The sequence below is a fragment of the Schistocerca nitens genome, unplaced genomic scaffold (genome assembly GCF_023898315.1).
Source record: "Schistocerca nitens isolate TAMUIC-IGC-003100 unplaced genomic scaffold, iqSchNite1.1 HiC_scaffold_375, whole genome shotgun sequence".
NCBI lineage: Eukaryota > Metazoa > Arthropoda > Insecta > Orthoptera > Acrididae > Schistocerca > Schistocerca nitens.
Genome location: NW_026045909.1, coordinates 8919525 through 8936349, shown reverse-complemented (window position 1 = coordinate 8936349; position 16825 = coordinate 8919525). Strand labels below are relative to the sequence as shown.

The window sequence follows — 16825 nt, the reverse complement described above, 5'->3', positions numbered from 1 at the left end:
ACTACGGAAAGAGAATAAACATTTCAGCAACCAGACAGACAGTTCATAATGTTGTGGGGAAAAAAAAAAGTGGCGCAAGGGAGTTTTGAACAGAGCTCACCCACGTGACAGTCCAACACCATGACCACTTACCCATTACAACATAGCTGTTTCAGCCTACTCTTAATTGCTCTTCTTGTTTTTGGACTGTCGACTGTTTCTTTCTTTTTTTTTCTCCAGGGTTCAGTACATCTTTTTCCTGTTTTCATGCTTGATTTGTGTTTAGTTTTTGACAAGCTGTCCACTGGGCTCTCTTATCATGAAATCTGTAGGGGGTGCAATGGGGAGTTTTTCTTGTAAAATCCTTGAGGCTTAACAGTCACATTAATGTGGCATAATGCATCACAACTGTAAATTTTCTCTCGTATAAGTAATAACTCCTCCTCTGTTGTGTAAAGTTAAGCTCACCTTGATTTAACTTGCTAGATGTATATCCAATAGGATGTTCAAATTCTCCTTGATCTTGAGCAAGGACACATCCAACTGCAAAATTACTGACATCACAGGAGAGTAAAAATGGTTTCTTAAGATCAATATATGCCAAAACAGGGGTGACGGAGTTTGAATTTCTCTCTTAGTTATTGTGCAATTTCCTCTAGAGAAGTGGAAAGCACAATGATGTTGTCTAAATACACTAAGCACATGAAAGGTTTCAGTCCTCTCAGCAATAAATCCACAAACAATTGGAATGTTAAGGTATTCTCATGTAATGGGACAGATAAAAAAATCTATTCCCCAAGCAACAGCAGGAGAATACACACACATAAAGTTTAAGGACATTTGCAAGCTTGTGGAGCCAGCAGCTCCTTCTTCTAGCTGGTGTTGTGAAGGGAAAGGAAGAGGATGAAGAAAAAGGATTGGCAAAGTTAGGAAATGGGGAGAGTATGGAAAAGGTAGCCAAACCCTAGGTAAGGGGAGGCGTACTGGATGGGTTCAGAAGGAAAGAGTCTTTCCTCACTCTTTCCACCTGTGTGCTCTCTCTTCTGTGCTTAACAGTGAAATTCTCTTTGCACTCTTAATGTTATCACCCCCACTTTTATTTCACAGAAGGTTCTTTTGACTTTTTTATATGCTGAGTCGCCTCTCCCAAATTTCATTCCTAAGGGATTTATATTGCTATATTCTTGTCTTCTTCTCAACTTTTTATACTTACTTCTTTTGTTGATGAGTTGAAGTATTTCTTCTGTTACCCAAGGGTTCTTCACAGCTATTGTCGTTGTACCTATGTTTGTCTGTCCAACATCTTTGATTGCCATTTTTAGAGATGTTCACCTCTCTTCAAATGAACTGCATACTGAGATTACCCTTGTCACAGTATCCATGTTGTTAGAGAACTCCAAATGCATCCCATCACTTCCCAGCACTTCCGTATCCCACTTGCTTCCAAGCTGATTCTTTTGGGTGACTCTCTTAAACTTCAATCCACTCTTCATTTATCATGAACTGAGTCTATATCTGCACCTGGGTGTGCCTTACAGTCCAATATCTGATTTTAGAATCTCTGTCTGATAATGATGTAATCCAGTTGGAACCTTCCCATGTCTCGTGTCTTTTCAAGTATACCACCTCCTCTTGTGATTCTTGAATGTAGTATTTGTTATTGCCATTTGAACTTTATTGCAGGACTCCATTAGTCTTTATCCTTCTCGTTCTTATTGCCAAGCCCATATTATCTAATGAAACTGTCTCCTGTTCCTTCCACGACAACCATATTCCAGTCCCACATGATTATTAGATTTTCATCTATCTCTATATACTTAATTATCAGTTCAGTATCCTTATATACTTAATGTAGCTCTTCATTTTCTGCTTGCACATTGGCATGTGTAGCGGAACTACCATTATCAACATTGGGTTGCTGTCAAATCTTATGAGAACAACCCTATTACTGAAGTGTTCACAGTTGCCCTCTCTTTGCCCTACTTTCTTTCCTATTCATAATGAATCATACTCCTTTTGTAACATTTTATGCTACTGACAATATTACCCTATTTTCATTTGACCCATAATTATTTTTCTTTCCATTTAACTTCACTTTCACTGTCCCACCTGCCACTATACTTGGATTGAGCTTTTTCATTTCCCTTTACAGATTTTCTAACTTTTATACTATGTTCGAACTTCTGATATTCCATACTCCAACTCGTAGACTTTTATCCCAGCATTGGTTCTTCCATATTTTTCTAATGGTCAACTCTGCCTCGGCAGTCTCTACCTGGAGAGCCAAATGGGAAACTAGTCCAGAATCTTCTGCCAATGGAGAGATCATCATGACAGTTTTTCAGTTATAGGCCACAAGTCCTGTGGATGCACATTAGGTGTCTTTTAATGCAGCAGTTTCCATTGCCTTGTTCCTCCTTACACCACTGATCATCACTTGTCCCAAAGGGCAAGAGAATACACTGAACCTCTGTCTGCTCCTCTGCCATCTTTGGCATGGCTGTTGGCAGAACAAGGGTGACTGCTTATACAAGAAGTACTCAGCTGCCATTGCTGAAGACTTTTATTCATAATGTAAGATATGGCTGGATACAAATCTGGGACCCAGAATATTTTGTTTACTTGTCAGAGTGGCTACCCCTAGGCCACAGCTCCATTATCACTACTGGAAGGTAAACAATAAAACAATCTCCATTTTTCTCCTCTAACCTGGAATGTCCGGACTACTTATCGCTCTGCCTTTGAGGTAAGTGGCTAACTTTACTTAGCTCATTGTTCAAATACACAAACTAAAAGGAAGATCAGGAATGGCAAAATCAAAAGAAAATTGAACGAGGAGATTAGCTTCCTAGCTCGCCCGATCTTCATTCTGGAGCTACAAGACTGAAAAACAATAAGGCCGCTGACCTTGACGATCTGAGATCTGAGAAAATTAAACATTTTGGACAGAGAGTACAAGCACAGATCCTAGAGCTAATGAATAACTGTATTATAACAATGCAAATTCCTAAACTGTGGAGGAAAGCTCAGGTTGTTGTGTTACTAAAACCAGGGAAAGACCCAGCTGAAGCTAAAAATTTCCGGCGTGTCTCACTGCTTTGTCATCTATTTAAAGTGCTGGAGCGAATGATACTCAAATGCATAGCTGATTATGTGGACAAAGCCCTCATTAAAGAACAAGCTGGATTTCGACCAGGAAAATCATGCTGTGGCCAAATCCTTAATCTCACACAGTACATCGAAGATGGCTATCATAGAGGAGAAGTAACCGGGGTCGCATTCCTGGAACTCAGTGCCGCATATGACACAGTTAACCATAAGTTGCTTACCCAGAAAGTGTATAATGTCACTAAGGACTACACCCTTTCTATGTTCGTGCAATGCATGCTACAGAACAGACGCTACTATATAACCTTACAATCTAAAAACAGCCGATGGAGGACACAGAAAAATGGACTTGCACAGGGTAGTGTCTTGGCTCCAATATTATTTAACATTTATACTCATGACTTTCCCATCAGCCACCAGACATGAATGTTCATTTATGCCGATGATGCAGCAGTGGCCACACAGAATAAAACCTTTGAACAAGTGGAGGAGAATCTTACAGGAGCTTTAACAGAACTTGCTACCTATTACGAAGGCAATAATCTCAAACCAAACCCTAGTAAATCTCAAGTATCCACCTTCCATCTTAGGAACAAAGAAGCCAAATGGAAACTCCAAGTCATGCGGCAAGGGGAAGAGCTGAAGCATACAAACAGCCCAAAATACCTGGGAGTAACATTGGACAGAGTGCTTACTTTTAAGCAGCACTGTCACAACACTAAAAAAAAGGCCTGTGCCAGGAACAACATACTGCGGAAGCTAACAGGTTCATCGTGGGGAGCTCAACCACATGTTTTGCGCACCATGGGTCTGGCGCTGAGTATCTCAGCAGTGGAATACGTGGTGCCAGTTTGGAGGAAGTCTGCTCCCACTAAGCAAGTTGACGTCACCGTAAACAAAACTGTACATACTGCCATAGGATGCCTCAAACCAACTCCCAAAGACAAAATTTATCCCATCATAGGCATAGCATCAACAACTATCCACAAACAAGTAACCGCCATGATTGAAAGATCAAAACAAAAGAATGATCCTCGACACCCGATGTATATGCACCAAAAACAACGTGTCCGGCTAAAATCCCGCAGGAGTTTCATTGAAACTACTGAAGAGCTTGCCACCAAGCCCATCGTAAGGCAGCTATCTCTTTGGGAAGAAATGGTGCCACACTCCACACTGGAACTACTTGAGGAGGGATCTGCAGGATTTCAACTACCTTTTACAACTTGGAGGTCATTAAAACGGCTGCACACTGGAGTAACTGGGCGCAAATCAAACCTATTTAAATGGGGCTACAGTGATAGTGATAAGTGTGAATGTGGAGCAATACAGGACTTGGACCACCTATTGATTTGCCCAGATATGTGTATAACATGCACTAAAGACGATACTTTGAAAGTCAATGACAAAGCAACCTACGTTGCTAATTACTGGGAAGGGAAGATATAATTGGTGCATCTGGATATGGAAGAAGAAGAATACACAAACATCAATTAAAATTAAGTACATCTTAAAATATTAGTGTCTCTCTAAGTACTTTTTTGCTGAGTAGGAAAGGAAGCTCTCAACATTAGTTGATGTTTTAGGTTTTTGCTGTTAGTTGTTATATGCATATTAGTATTATGAGATACAGAGGAAAACCACAGGCCTCAGAAATACTTGATTCACACCAATTACAACTAATCTAATGACTCCAAGAGTTGGTCTTGTTGCCAACTCATCCATTATTTCTGACGTTTTAGGTCCATATCAAATGAATATAATCATATTTCCACTAGGAAAAAAAGACACAAATAATCTGAAAAAAAATTTAATATCTAGACACAAACACAACAATAAAGACGTTTCACAACTTCCTAATACTAGACCATTATTTAGTCTGTTTACGGTACTTGTTTTTTACTCCTCTCTAATCAAAATCTCAAATTCTACTACACTTACAACACACCTCTACAAAACTTGCTCCCATGGCTGTGGCAGTGACTGTTGCATTTGGAGATGATTTCATAGGGGCTCTTGGCTTTCAACCTGTGTTGCTTCATTCAGTAGTAAGATCTGATGAAAGATATGGAACAGAGGAAGATTATCCTGCTCTGTGTAGTGATGTGACAGCGTCACCTCCTTCCTTGTTGCAGACAATGTCAGTGAGCTGCCCATAAGTTTTATCTCTTACTCAACTGCACGCTAGGTTCACAAACCTCAGAACTTAGCCCTGCAGTGGTGCTTAATGGCACCAACTAATGATTTACACGACAGTGGTTTGTTGAAGTGTAGACCCAATCTATTTGTTCTGGCTACTTTTTTTACATGATATTGTTGCAGTTCTATGAGCCTGAATCTTGAAAACAGTGGAAGCCTTTCCTGACTCTTTCCAAGCTGCTAACAAAAATTATCATAAAAATAACTGATGGAAAGGACCTTGGTGATTCAAATCATTGGAATGAAACAGTGTGACTTCACGAGAATCACACTTTCTAGGCTCTTATTTCCATCTTTCTTTTATCCTTAAATATTTGTGCATTAATCATTTACTACTTTACCCTGGTGCTCACGTGCTGCACAGTCTGTTTCATGTCACAACACTAAAACTGGCTGTACACTTAAGATTAAACACTAAGATACATGTATTTCTAGTGCTTTTGGCTGGTTAGTCTCTTTTCATTACTTACCTAGGGTTAAATGCAGCTATACATGTCTGTCTAGCACTTGTGGCTGGTTAGTGACTTTCCTTAAATATTCTGGTAATATTTATTATTTATGCACTTGCATGTTACTGACATCAACTCATTTCAGATGACCTTTTGTATAATAAATTTACCATTCTGATTGTTACCTTTAGATTAGATTAAATTAGTTTACGTTCCATAGATCCATGCTGAGGAGATCCTCGTGGATGTGGAACATGCCAATTTCTTTTTTTTTTTTTTTTAAAAAAAAAAAAGCTGAAATAACAATACTAATAGTATGAATATATACAATACATCATTTATTTCTATTAAAAAATTTGTCAATGGAGTAGAAGGAGTTGGCCACTAGTAAGTCTTTCAGGCTCCTTTTAAACTGATCTTTATTTGTAACTAAATTTTTTATGTTTACTGGCAAATTATTGAAGATGAGCGTTCCTGAGTAGTGGACCCCTTTTTGAACTAAAGTAAGTGCTTTTAAGTCCTTGTGCAGATCATTTTTGTTCCTGTTATTTTATGTATGAACTGAGCTGTTTGTTGGAAAAAGAGATATATTATTTAGGACAAATTTAATTAATGAGTAAATATACTGAGAGGCAATAGTTAGTATACCCAGTTCTTTGAAGAGGTTTCTACAGGACGTCCGTGAATTTACTCCACAAATAATACGTATTACACGCTTTTGGACTCTGAAAACTTTTGTTTGACTTGAAGAGTTGCCCCAAAATATTATACCATATGACATTATGGAATGAAAGTAGGCAAAGTATGCAAGCTTTTTCATTTTTATGTCGCCAGTATCTGCTAACACTCGAATTGCAAATACAGATTTGTTAAGGCGTTTCTACAGTTCTGTGGTGTGCTCTTCCCAACTGAATTTATTATCAAGTTGTAATCCCAGGAATTTAAGACTGTCAGCCTCTTCTATCTGCTCTTCTTCGTATTTTATGCATATGCTGGGTGGAAACCTCTTACAGGTTCTAAATTGCATATAGTGAGTCTTTTCGAAGTTTAATGTCAATGAGTTGACTTTAAACCATTTATTAATATCCATGAAAATATCATTAGCAGATCTTTCTAGAACTACACTTGACATACTATTTATTGCAATACTTGTGTCATCTGCAAACAAAACGAACTCTGTTTCTGGCAGTGTAACTGATGAGAGATCATTAATGTACACAGGAAAAAGCAATGGCCCTAAGATGGATCCTTGTGGGACACCACATGTAATTTCTTCCCATTCTGATGATGACTGATGACTTAATTCACTAGTCCCTTGCACTGACACCCTTTGTTTCCTGTTAGTGAGGTATGACTTGAACCATTTTGCAGCACTGCTCGTGACACCATAGAATTCTAATTTACTTAAAAGGATGTTATGGTTCACACAATCAAATGCCTTTCACAAATCACAGAAAATACCTGCTGCTTGTAATTTGTTGTTTAATGAATTAAGTACATATTCACTGTAGGTGTAAATAGCCTTCTCGATATCAGAACCCTTCAGAAATCCAAACTGTGTTCTTGATAATATGTTATTTGTGGTCAGATGGTTGAGCAGCTGCCTGTACATTACTTTTTCTAAAATATTTGAGAATGCTGGCAAAAGTGAAATCGGTCTGTAGTTTGATGGTATCTCTTTATCCCCTTTCTTGAATAGAGGCTTAACATCTGCATATTTTAGCCAGTCAGGAAATGTCCCAGTTATAATTGACTGGTTACACAAGTAACTTAGAATTGTGCTAAACTCACAAGAACATGCCTTAATTAACTTTGTTGATATTTCATCGTACCCACTAGAATGCTTTGTTTTTAAAGATTTTATTATAGACGTTATTTCTTTTGGTGAAGTGAGTTATATATTCATGTACTTGAAGCTATTTTTGAAGGCTAGTTTCAGATATTCAAGGGCATTATTTACTGATCCTGAAAGTCCCATTCTATCAGTAATGGATATAAAGTACTTGTTAAATAGATTTGGCACACTGTGCCCATCAGTTACTAATGTGTCATCTACCCTTAGTGCTATTTGCTCCTGTTCCTTTCTGGTTCTACCAGTCTGCTCTTTCACTATATCCCATATTGTTTTTATTTTGTTCCCTGACATTGCTATCTTCTTGTCGTAGTGCATTTGTTTAGACATTTGAATTACTTTTTTTAATGTTTTACAGTATTCCTTGTATTTAGCTAAATCATCAGCATTGCAGCTATTCTTGGTCGACAGATACATTTTCCTTTTTGTCTTACAGGAAATCTTTATTCCTTGTGTAATCCATGGTTTCATTATAGACTACTGTTTAATTTGAGTAACTTTTAGTTGAAAACAGTTTTCAAACATGGTACTGACATTGTTCATGAATGTGTTATATTTTTCATTCATGTCATGAGCACTATAAACATCTTTCCAGTTCATATCTTTGAGCAGTTTTCTAAAACACTCAATTTTTGGTTGATTGACTACTCTCCTGTACTCAGATTTAGCAGTCTTGATAATCTGCTTAGAATTTACATCTAAAACAAGGAGCTGCATGTCATGATCTGATAGTCCATTTATAACAGGTTTTATGATATGATTTTGTTCCTTTGATTTGTCTATAAAAATGTTATCAATGGCTGTCCGTTATAATTTAGTGATCCTAGTTGGAAAGTTTACAGTGTGAGTTAGATTGAAAGACAGCATTACTAACTGCAGTGAATGTTTACTGGAAGATTGCATTAGAAAATCTGTATTAAAGTCACCAGCAATCAAAATTTCTTTGTTTCTTCCTGTTAAATAACCCAAAAGAGCTTCTAGATTATCTAAGAACGGATTATAATTTCCTGCAGGTGCTCGGTAAATAGTTATTATTATATAGGATCTGTTATGGAACTCTACTTCTGTTGCACATGCTTCTAGATGCTGCTCTAAACAGAATTTATTAATGTCAATGTTTTTGAATTTATGGTAGTTTTTGATAAATGTGGCAACTCCTCCTCCATCCATATCTACTCTGCAGAAGTAGGAAGCTAGCTTAAATCCTGAAATGTCTAACATATCTATATCAGTGGTCACTTGATGTTCAGAGAGGCAGATTATGTCAATTTGGTTAGATGAATTCATTTCATCGATACAAATGAGTAGTTCATCAACTTCATTTCTAAGTCCCGGAATGTTCTGATGTAATAAAGATAACTGATACTGCATACTAATGGGATTGTAACTGCTTTGGCGAAGATGAACTGGCAGTATCTGATTACTTTCTGTTAAACACTGTTTAAATGGAGGCTGTATGATAAAATCTGACTCCTGTTCATCTGTTTTCTCAAACTGAGTGTGTCTGCCAATCTCTCTTAAAACTCGTTTTCTTTCCCCCTTCCTTATCCTAAAAAAAGGCATCCCTCTGACACCTGTGACCACTGGTATTTTACCACTTGTGCCAGTGCCCCCCCCCCCCCCCTTAAGTTTTCTGCAATCAACCCAGACAGTTTTCCCTTCCCTTTCCAATTGAGGTGAAGGCCATGCCTAGTGTAGTCCCACCTATCAATAGCATTCACAGGAATCAAACCAATATGGGACCCTATATCCGTCCTAAGCAGCCACTCCAACTCCAAGTTCACCCTCCCTATGGAAGAGTTCAAATGAGGCCGATCATGGCGTCTCAACACAGACAAAAATCCCACACTCGTATGCTTCGTTGCTATCTTCACCAGGTCACTCTCTATGGAATATTCAGTCTCTGCCAATGCTATTTCCTGGACCACCCACTATAACCACGGCATCCTCCTTTGTGAAATCCATAGCTTCTTACCCAAACTGGTGTATTTGAAACTCTCCCACAACTTCCTAACCTGTACCTTCTCATCGCTGTTCAAATCAGAATGTCCTCTGCTGTCACTTTTCATAACATGTACACTTTTGGTGTTATTACATGGTACTCTGATTCGTCCAGTGTGAACTCTCTAGTAACACTTTGAAATAACTTTAAAATCATGCTCACTCCTTATAAATACAGTTTTCCTTAGGAAATTCTTTTGCTCCTCTTATCCTTTAGTGCTTGAGATGAGTCCAATCACCTGTTGCTAAGGAGTGTCAGACACCACAAACTGCATCTGAGCTGTAGCTTTTTCTCATAGTATCCTTTCTTCAAGACTCCAGAACTTTCTGTACACTTTGCTCCAGCTCCACCATGTGCGAGTCACATTTCACCGGGCTCTAGGCAGCACTGAGTTCCGTGATGGTCGGATGCTCCTGTCACGCATTACAGTGAATTCTGATGGTAGCATTCAATTAAAATACAGATATCTATAGATCCAAAGGTCTGATTATCAAGCGTTTTGCTCAAATCATTATTAGACTAAATAGAGCACACATTTGTGATGTGTTTGTCTGTAATTTCTTCTCTTAATCTTATGACTTGATTGTGTAACTTAAATAGTATGAAATGAGCATGGACATTGGGATAGTAGATTACACTCTAGAACTTGCCAATTTGGATGTCTGTACTCATTCATAAATGCTGGCATAAAGCTTAAATGACTCTTACTTCCTCTGTGTTTACTTTTATCTCTTTATAAACTGGTAATAGCTAAAGTGTCTGAATGTGTTCTTTCCAGAAGAAGAAAGCAATTGTAGTAACTGCACGTGTTCATCCTGGTGAGACTCCTTCATCGTGGATGATGAAAGGATTCATGGACTTTTTGACAGGCGATAGTGGACAAGCAAAGGTGACTGTTATTATTAAAATTTTTAAATATTTTGTTGACTGTTAGTTTGGTTTGCAACAATATGATGTCTGTTATAATGTGTATGTCGTCATGAATATTTTTCCACTACTTCTTAAATTCTTTACCATAAATAAATAACTGATGGGGGACACGTGGACAAATTTAAAGGATCATAAAAATACTTCCGCTTTCAAAATTTTGCTGCTCTTCTAGTGACAGTGTACTTTTCAGCACCCATATCCTACATGACTCTAGATAGATGTTCACATACACACAGATACCTAGACACTAATCTCCACAAGATTGTGATGGTGGGGGGGGGGGGGGGGGGGGGCAGGAGGCAAGGAATGGGTATGAAAGTACTGGTAGGTATCAGAGGATAACACAGATAGTTCTTGATGGCAGTGATAAAATGTAGACTTCTGCCAACTGACATAAAGCTGAGGGAGTTGAGTATGTTTGAAGAGGAGGCAGAGAGAGAAGGGAAGCCAAGGAGAGGAACACAAAGTTAGGAAGAAATGAGGACTGAAAATGACAAGAAAGGAAAGGGTTAAGGGTCGAGATTATCAATGGATAACCAAAAGAACCTCAAGAATAGAAAATGTGTTAGATACAGTTCCCACATGGCCATTTCAGAGGAGCTTTAACACTGGAAATGGGTTGGGGGTCGAAATGGTATGTGTTCTGAAGCAGCTGTTAAGCTCACCGGTGCTTAGTTGTGCAGAATGTTCCACAACAGTGTTATATTGTATGTGGTTATCCACACTATATGACTGCAGTCAGAAAGGCCATTGTTCATAATAAGTGACAGAAAGTCATTGAGTAAAACAGAAGCAATATCTGGTGTTCCCCAAGGAAGTGTTATAGGCCCTCTGCTGTTTGTGATATGCATAAACAATTTAGGAGACAATCTGAGCAGCCTTCTTAGATTTTTTACAAATGATGCTGTCATTTGCCACCTTGTAGAGTCATCGGATGATCAAAACAAACTGCAAAATTATTTAGACAAGATATCTGTATGGTGCAGAAGGTGACACTTGATGCTGAATAAAGACAAATTTGTAGCCATACACATGAATACTATAATGAATCCACTAAATTTTGGTTACATGTTAAAGCACACAAATATAGAGTTTGTGAATTCATCTAAATACTTTGGGATTCCAATTAAAAATGACTTAAATTGGAATGATGACATAGATAATGTTGTGGGAGAAATGAACCAAAGACTGTGATTTATTGGCAGAACACATAGAAAATGCAACAAGCCTACTAAAGAGACTGCCTACATTATGTGTTTCTGTCTTCTTCTGGAGTGGTGCTGTGCAGTGTGGGTTCTGTATCAGACACTGAAAAAATTCAAAGAAGGGCAGCTCATTTTGTATTATTGTGAAATAGGGGAGAGAGTTCTACAGATACAATATGTGAATTGTAGCGACCATCATTAAAACAAAGGTTTTTTTCATTGCAGCAAGATCTCCCATGGGATCTCATACATAGGGAGAAATGACCATCATAATAAAATAAGAGAAAAAACAGCTTATATGGAAAGATTTAAAGTTCATTATTCCTGCATGCTGTTTGTCAAGAATGATAGCCTGAAGATGGTTTGATGAACTCTCTGTGGCTCTTAATTGTGAACTGCATAGTAATCACGTGGATGTAGATGTCAGCATGGCCATTCATGGATGGAGCTAGCAAGACTGCTAAATCACTTGCTGGGCATGTCAGCCTCTGTTAGTGAAACTTGCCACAGTGTATGATGACGCTTGATGTATAGGTGTCTCCACCAGCATGGAAATGTGAGCAGCCATGCTGCCTGTGTCTCATTCTGCTTCCCTCCAGGGCAGGAGTTGGCAGCTGCTACAATGGACAACCCATCAGTGCAGAAGTACCATGTCCAAGTAGGAGAACTGGGCAGTACCAGTGGATGCCTGAACATGTAGCAGATACACACTGTTCCATGTTGCTTGGTTGACTGGTGTGGCTGTCACATTCCTGATTATTCATTATTATTATTATTATTATACAAATTTGTCCGTTAAAGACCGTGAAAACAGTTATTTCTTGCGCGTCTGGGAAGTCTTCTTTCTCTCAGTCCACACTTCTTTCTTTCTTGCACTGAAGGTGGCTTTTCTCTCTTCAGACCATTTAGTTCCACAAGTCTTCTTAATTTTCACACCGAAACCCGTGAATGAATTCAGTTTTTTTCTAAAAAGGTTTCTGTTAAATATTGTTTCCTGATCTATGTCCATTTCTTTTAGATCTCTTTCTGTGTTGATAAACCATAAATTTTTATTTTTTAGATTTGCGATGTAAGAAAATATTTGTTTTGTAAGCCTATTCGGGTTCATCCTCATGATGTGAGCATAAAAGGAGCATCTTCTTTTTCTAATTTCGTCTGTAATTTTGCTGCACTTCGTATACACTTCTTTGTTGATTTTTAGTCTGTATACAGGCTTGCCTTGATCATCTGTTATTTTCCTGTGTTCAAGAATTGTCCTCACAATTCTTCTTTCACGATTTTCTATCTGTTCTGCGTATGTAAAATTTGCCAGTGTTTCTGATGCATATAGTATCTGCGGTCTAATGACAGTCTGGTAGTGTCTGAGTTTAATGTTTTTGGATATACATTTTTTTGAATACATTTGTCTGCAGTAGTGAGTTGCTGTCTCTAGTTTTTGTATTCTAGCCCTGCAGGCTGGATGACCTTTTGCCACAGGCTGAATTATTTCACCAAGATATTTAAAATGTTTAGATACCTGTATTTTCCCGTATTTCGTAGTTATTTTCTTTGGTGGATTTTTGATATTTGTAATGATTTCTGTCTTTTCAAATGAAATTTGCAAGCCTGCTTTTTCAGCAGTTTCCATAAGTAATTCTATTTGTTTTATTGTGTCTTTTTGTGTGTAAGCTAAACATGCGAGATCGTCAGCGAAGGCAAAACAGTTGGTTTCAATGGCTTTGTAGCACTTCCCTCCAATTTGGACTTTCTTAACTCCATGTTTTTGCGTGAGTTTTCTCCATTCTGCTATGACTTTATCCAGAACACAGTTGAAGAGTACCGGGGACAGCGCATCTCCTTGTCTGACGCTGGTTTTGACCTCGAAATGCTGTGAAATTTCTCCTTGGAATTTTACTTTTGATGTTGTATTTGTTAATGTTTCTTTGATTATGGTGATTGTTGTTTCATCTATTTCATATTCTCGAAGTGTTTTGATGAGTGTGTCCCTATCGATTGAGTCATAAGCTTTTTTGAAATCAATGAATGTTATGAAATATTTCTTGCTCCTTGTAGATAAATAGTTCATTGTTGTTTTGAGGTTAAAAATTTGTTCGGCGCAGGATCTTCCTGGTCTGAAGCCAGCTTGATATTCTCCAAGTTTTCCCTCTATAATTGGTGATACACGATTGAGCAGGGCTTTTGATAGAATTTTGTATGGGACTGGGAGAAGCGATATTCCACGATAGTTGTTAACATCCCTTTTGTCACCTTTTTTAAACAAAGGGTGAATTAGGGCAGTTTTCCAGTGACTTGGGGTTTTCTTGGTTTCCCATAATTGTTCAAGTTCTTTGTGTAGTGCTTCTACTGATGTTTCTCCCCCAAGCTTGAGCATTTCTGCTGTAATTGTGTCTTCTCCACATGCTTTCCTGTTTTTGAGATTTTTGATTATGTTTGTGATTTCCTCTCATGTTGGAGGTGTTGAATGTGTTGGTAATGTTTCTGGTTGCGTAAAACTGAGAGTCTGGATGGGTGTTTGGCAGTTTAGGAGTGTCTCTAAATATTCAGCCAGGATTTCACAGTTTTCAGTATTGTTGGTGGCGAGAGTCTTATTATTTCTCATAAGGTTTAGGCAAGGGGACTGGTATCCTCGGAGTTTCTGGTTGAATGTTTTGTACCAAGCTGCCGTGTTGCATTTCTTGAAATTCTCTTCGATTAAGTCCAGTTGTTGTTTTTCATATTGTCTCTTGGTGTTGCGAATAGTTTTCGAGGCATTCTTTCTGGCTTGCTTAAATTCATCAAAGTTGTTTTCAGTTTTATGTGAGTTCCACTTTTTCCAGGCTTTAAGTTTTTCATGCAGAACTTCATTACAGTTGCTGTCCCACCACGGGTGTCTCTGTTTGCTCTTTTTTGGAAAGGTTGTTTCTGTTGCCTCAATCAAGTTGTTCTGAAATTCTTGGAGGTTTTGTGAAGGGGAGAATGTCTTTAGTTTTTTTCTGAAAATCCTTGAGGTTAGAGTTGGACTTAAGGCTGTAATTTCTCAGGGTTGTAAGATCAAAATTTATTTTATTTCTGTTTTTGTATTCACCGTTTCTGCTTTTCTGTTTGTTTTGTGGGATCAGTTTAGTTTTTATTTTCGTGAGATAGTGATCAGAATCGAGGTTTAGAGATTTTCGGACACGTGTCTTCAATATTTCTTTTTCACATTTGGAGGAGATGGCAACGTGATCTATTTGAAATTCTCCGATACTCTTTATCGGAGATACCCAGGTTTTTTGTTTTCTGGGAAGATGTTTAAAATGTGTTGACATTAGCTTGAGTTTAAACTGCTTACAGAGCATAATTAACCTTTCTCCATTTTTGTTGGTTCGTTTGTGTGCGGGAAAGTTGCCGACAATATCGCGGAATTTCTTTTCTTTTCCAATCTGAGAGTTAAAATCTCCTAGAAGTATTTTTGCATTGTTTTCTGGGATTTCTGATATATGATCCTTAAGGTTTTCCCAGAATTCATCTGTTTCTTCCCTATTTTTAGCATTATTTTTGTCATTTGTGGGAGTGTGAACATTGATTAATGTGTATTTTTTATTTGCACATCGAAAAGTGAGGAAAGATGTTCTCGATGATGTTGACCAAAAATGTTCGACAGAGTTCAGAATTTTTGTGTTTACAGCAAAAGCTGTGCCAAGCTGAGGGCATTTCTTCATTACAATTTTTCCAGGTTTTCCTTTAAATATTCTGAATTTTTTTTTATTCAAATGTGTTTTCATCAGTGAAGCGAGTTTCTTGTAGCGCCACAATTTGTATGTCTTCCGTGTGTAACTGGTCTGTAAGGTGCTTAAGTTTTCCCACTTTGAGAAGGGAGTTTATGTTGAGAGTTGCTATGTTGAAGATTTTTCTGGGTTTAATCTTGTTGGATTTGCATGGTGTTGCAGACTCCCCAGAATCCTTGGGTCTGCTTGCGTCGTTGCCGACGGTGGATTGGCCACCTGGGGTAGTTTCGTTATTGAAAGACATTTCCATCATGCGTTAAGATTGTAACTGTTGAAATTCTTCAAAGTTGGGGAGATTACTTGCATAACCTACCAGGAATACGACTAACGTTGTTAGCGTTAGAAGGTTTCTTGAAACAGCCGCCTCTAACATGAGGAACAGACGCTGCCCACAAGCCGCCAAATCTGGGTACAGACACTTGCAGTTATAGATTTTTGGTTCCTCCACTCTCTCAGCCGTTGGGAGTTAAAAATTCCTCATCCGCCTATGAGACCGTTGACCGGTTTTCACCCGTAACCCTAGGCAGGGGCCCTCACAGGGTGCTACCATCCGGAGCCAGATGGACCCAGGTTTTTTTACGAGGTTGTTACTCCTCCCCCTCCTCCTCCCTCATCACTTGTAAGATGAGGATCCGGGCTTGGGACCGGCAATGGCGGAGTTTATTCATTGTTATTATTAATGGGTCACTTGTTGTGCCGAGGCACTGTTTCCAGTTGCACTTGATGCAACAAATCTGTGGCCTAGGAGTGTGGAAACTGCTTGCCTCTCCCTGGAAGAGCTCCATTGTATCTCTACTTTCCATTATTGTGGTGCTTGTCCTAGTACACCTCATATTGTCTAAACCTCCCCAATGCTGCAGCCAGTGCAGTAGCGCTTGCTAGCTGCATTCCACTACTGTGGCTGAAATCCTAGTTTCTGTAGTACCACCCAAAAAATAGTAGTGCTGTTACAATACTTATATTTGTGTAATTTATTGTCCAAAAATGTGTTTCAACATTACAATGAATATCACATAAAGGGAAAAGAATGAACCCCCCCACCCATCTTTTTTCTCCAAAATAATCCAAATGGAATTATTTCTTTGTTTTTTTTGTTTTTGTAACAAATAATAGTTTTTAATTTTTTCTTGAGATATTAAAAGAAACCATAGAAATTTCAATGGTCCTGAATGAATTCCCATTGATCTAACAGTAATTTTGAGTGATTAAACTCATAGAAGGAACAGGCTCTGGTAATAGTATTTTAAAAAATTTAAGTTAACAAATTAACAAAAATCTTGGTAATTTCATTTTTCCCAATGATTATCCACACTTTGAGAATTATTTTGCAAAAAAATAAGATTTTTGCTCTCCCT

At 38.2% G+C, this 16825-nt stretch overlaps 1 protein-coding gene across 1 annotated transcript in view; it reads left to right on the top strand.

Annotated features, from left to right (window-relative positions):
• The window catches only part of LOC126229574 (uncharacterized), a 668091-nt gene that overhangs the window by 253887 nt on the left and 397379 nt on the right, over positions 1-16825 (top strand). Inside the window, exon 13 of the mRNA XM_049942341.1 lies at positions 10371-10478. Within this exon, the coding sequence (XP_049798298.1) occupies positions 10371-10478 (108 nt within the window). The remainder of the gene's footprint in view (positions 1-10370; positions 10479-16825) is intronic.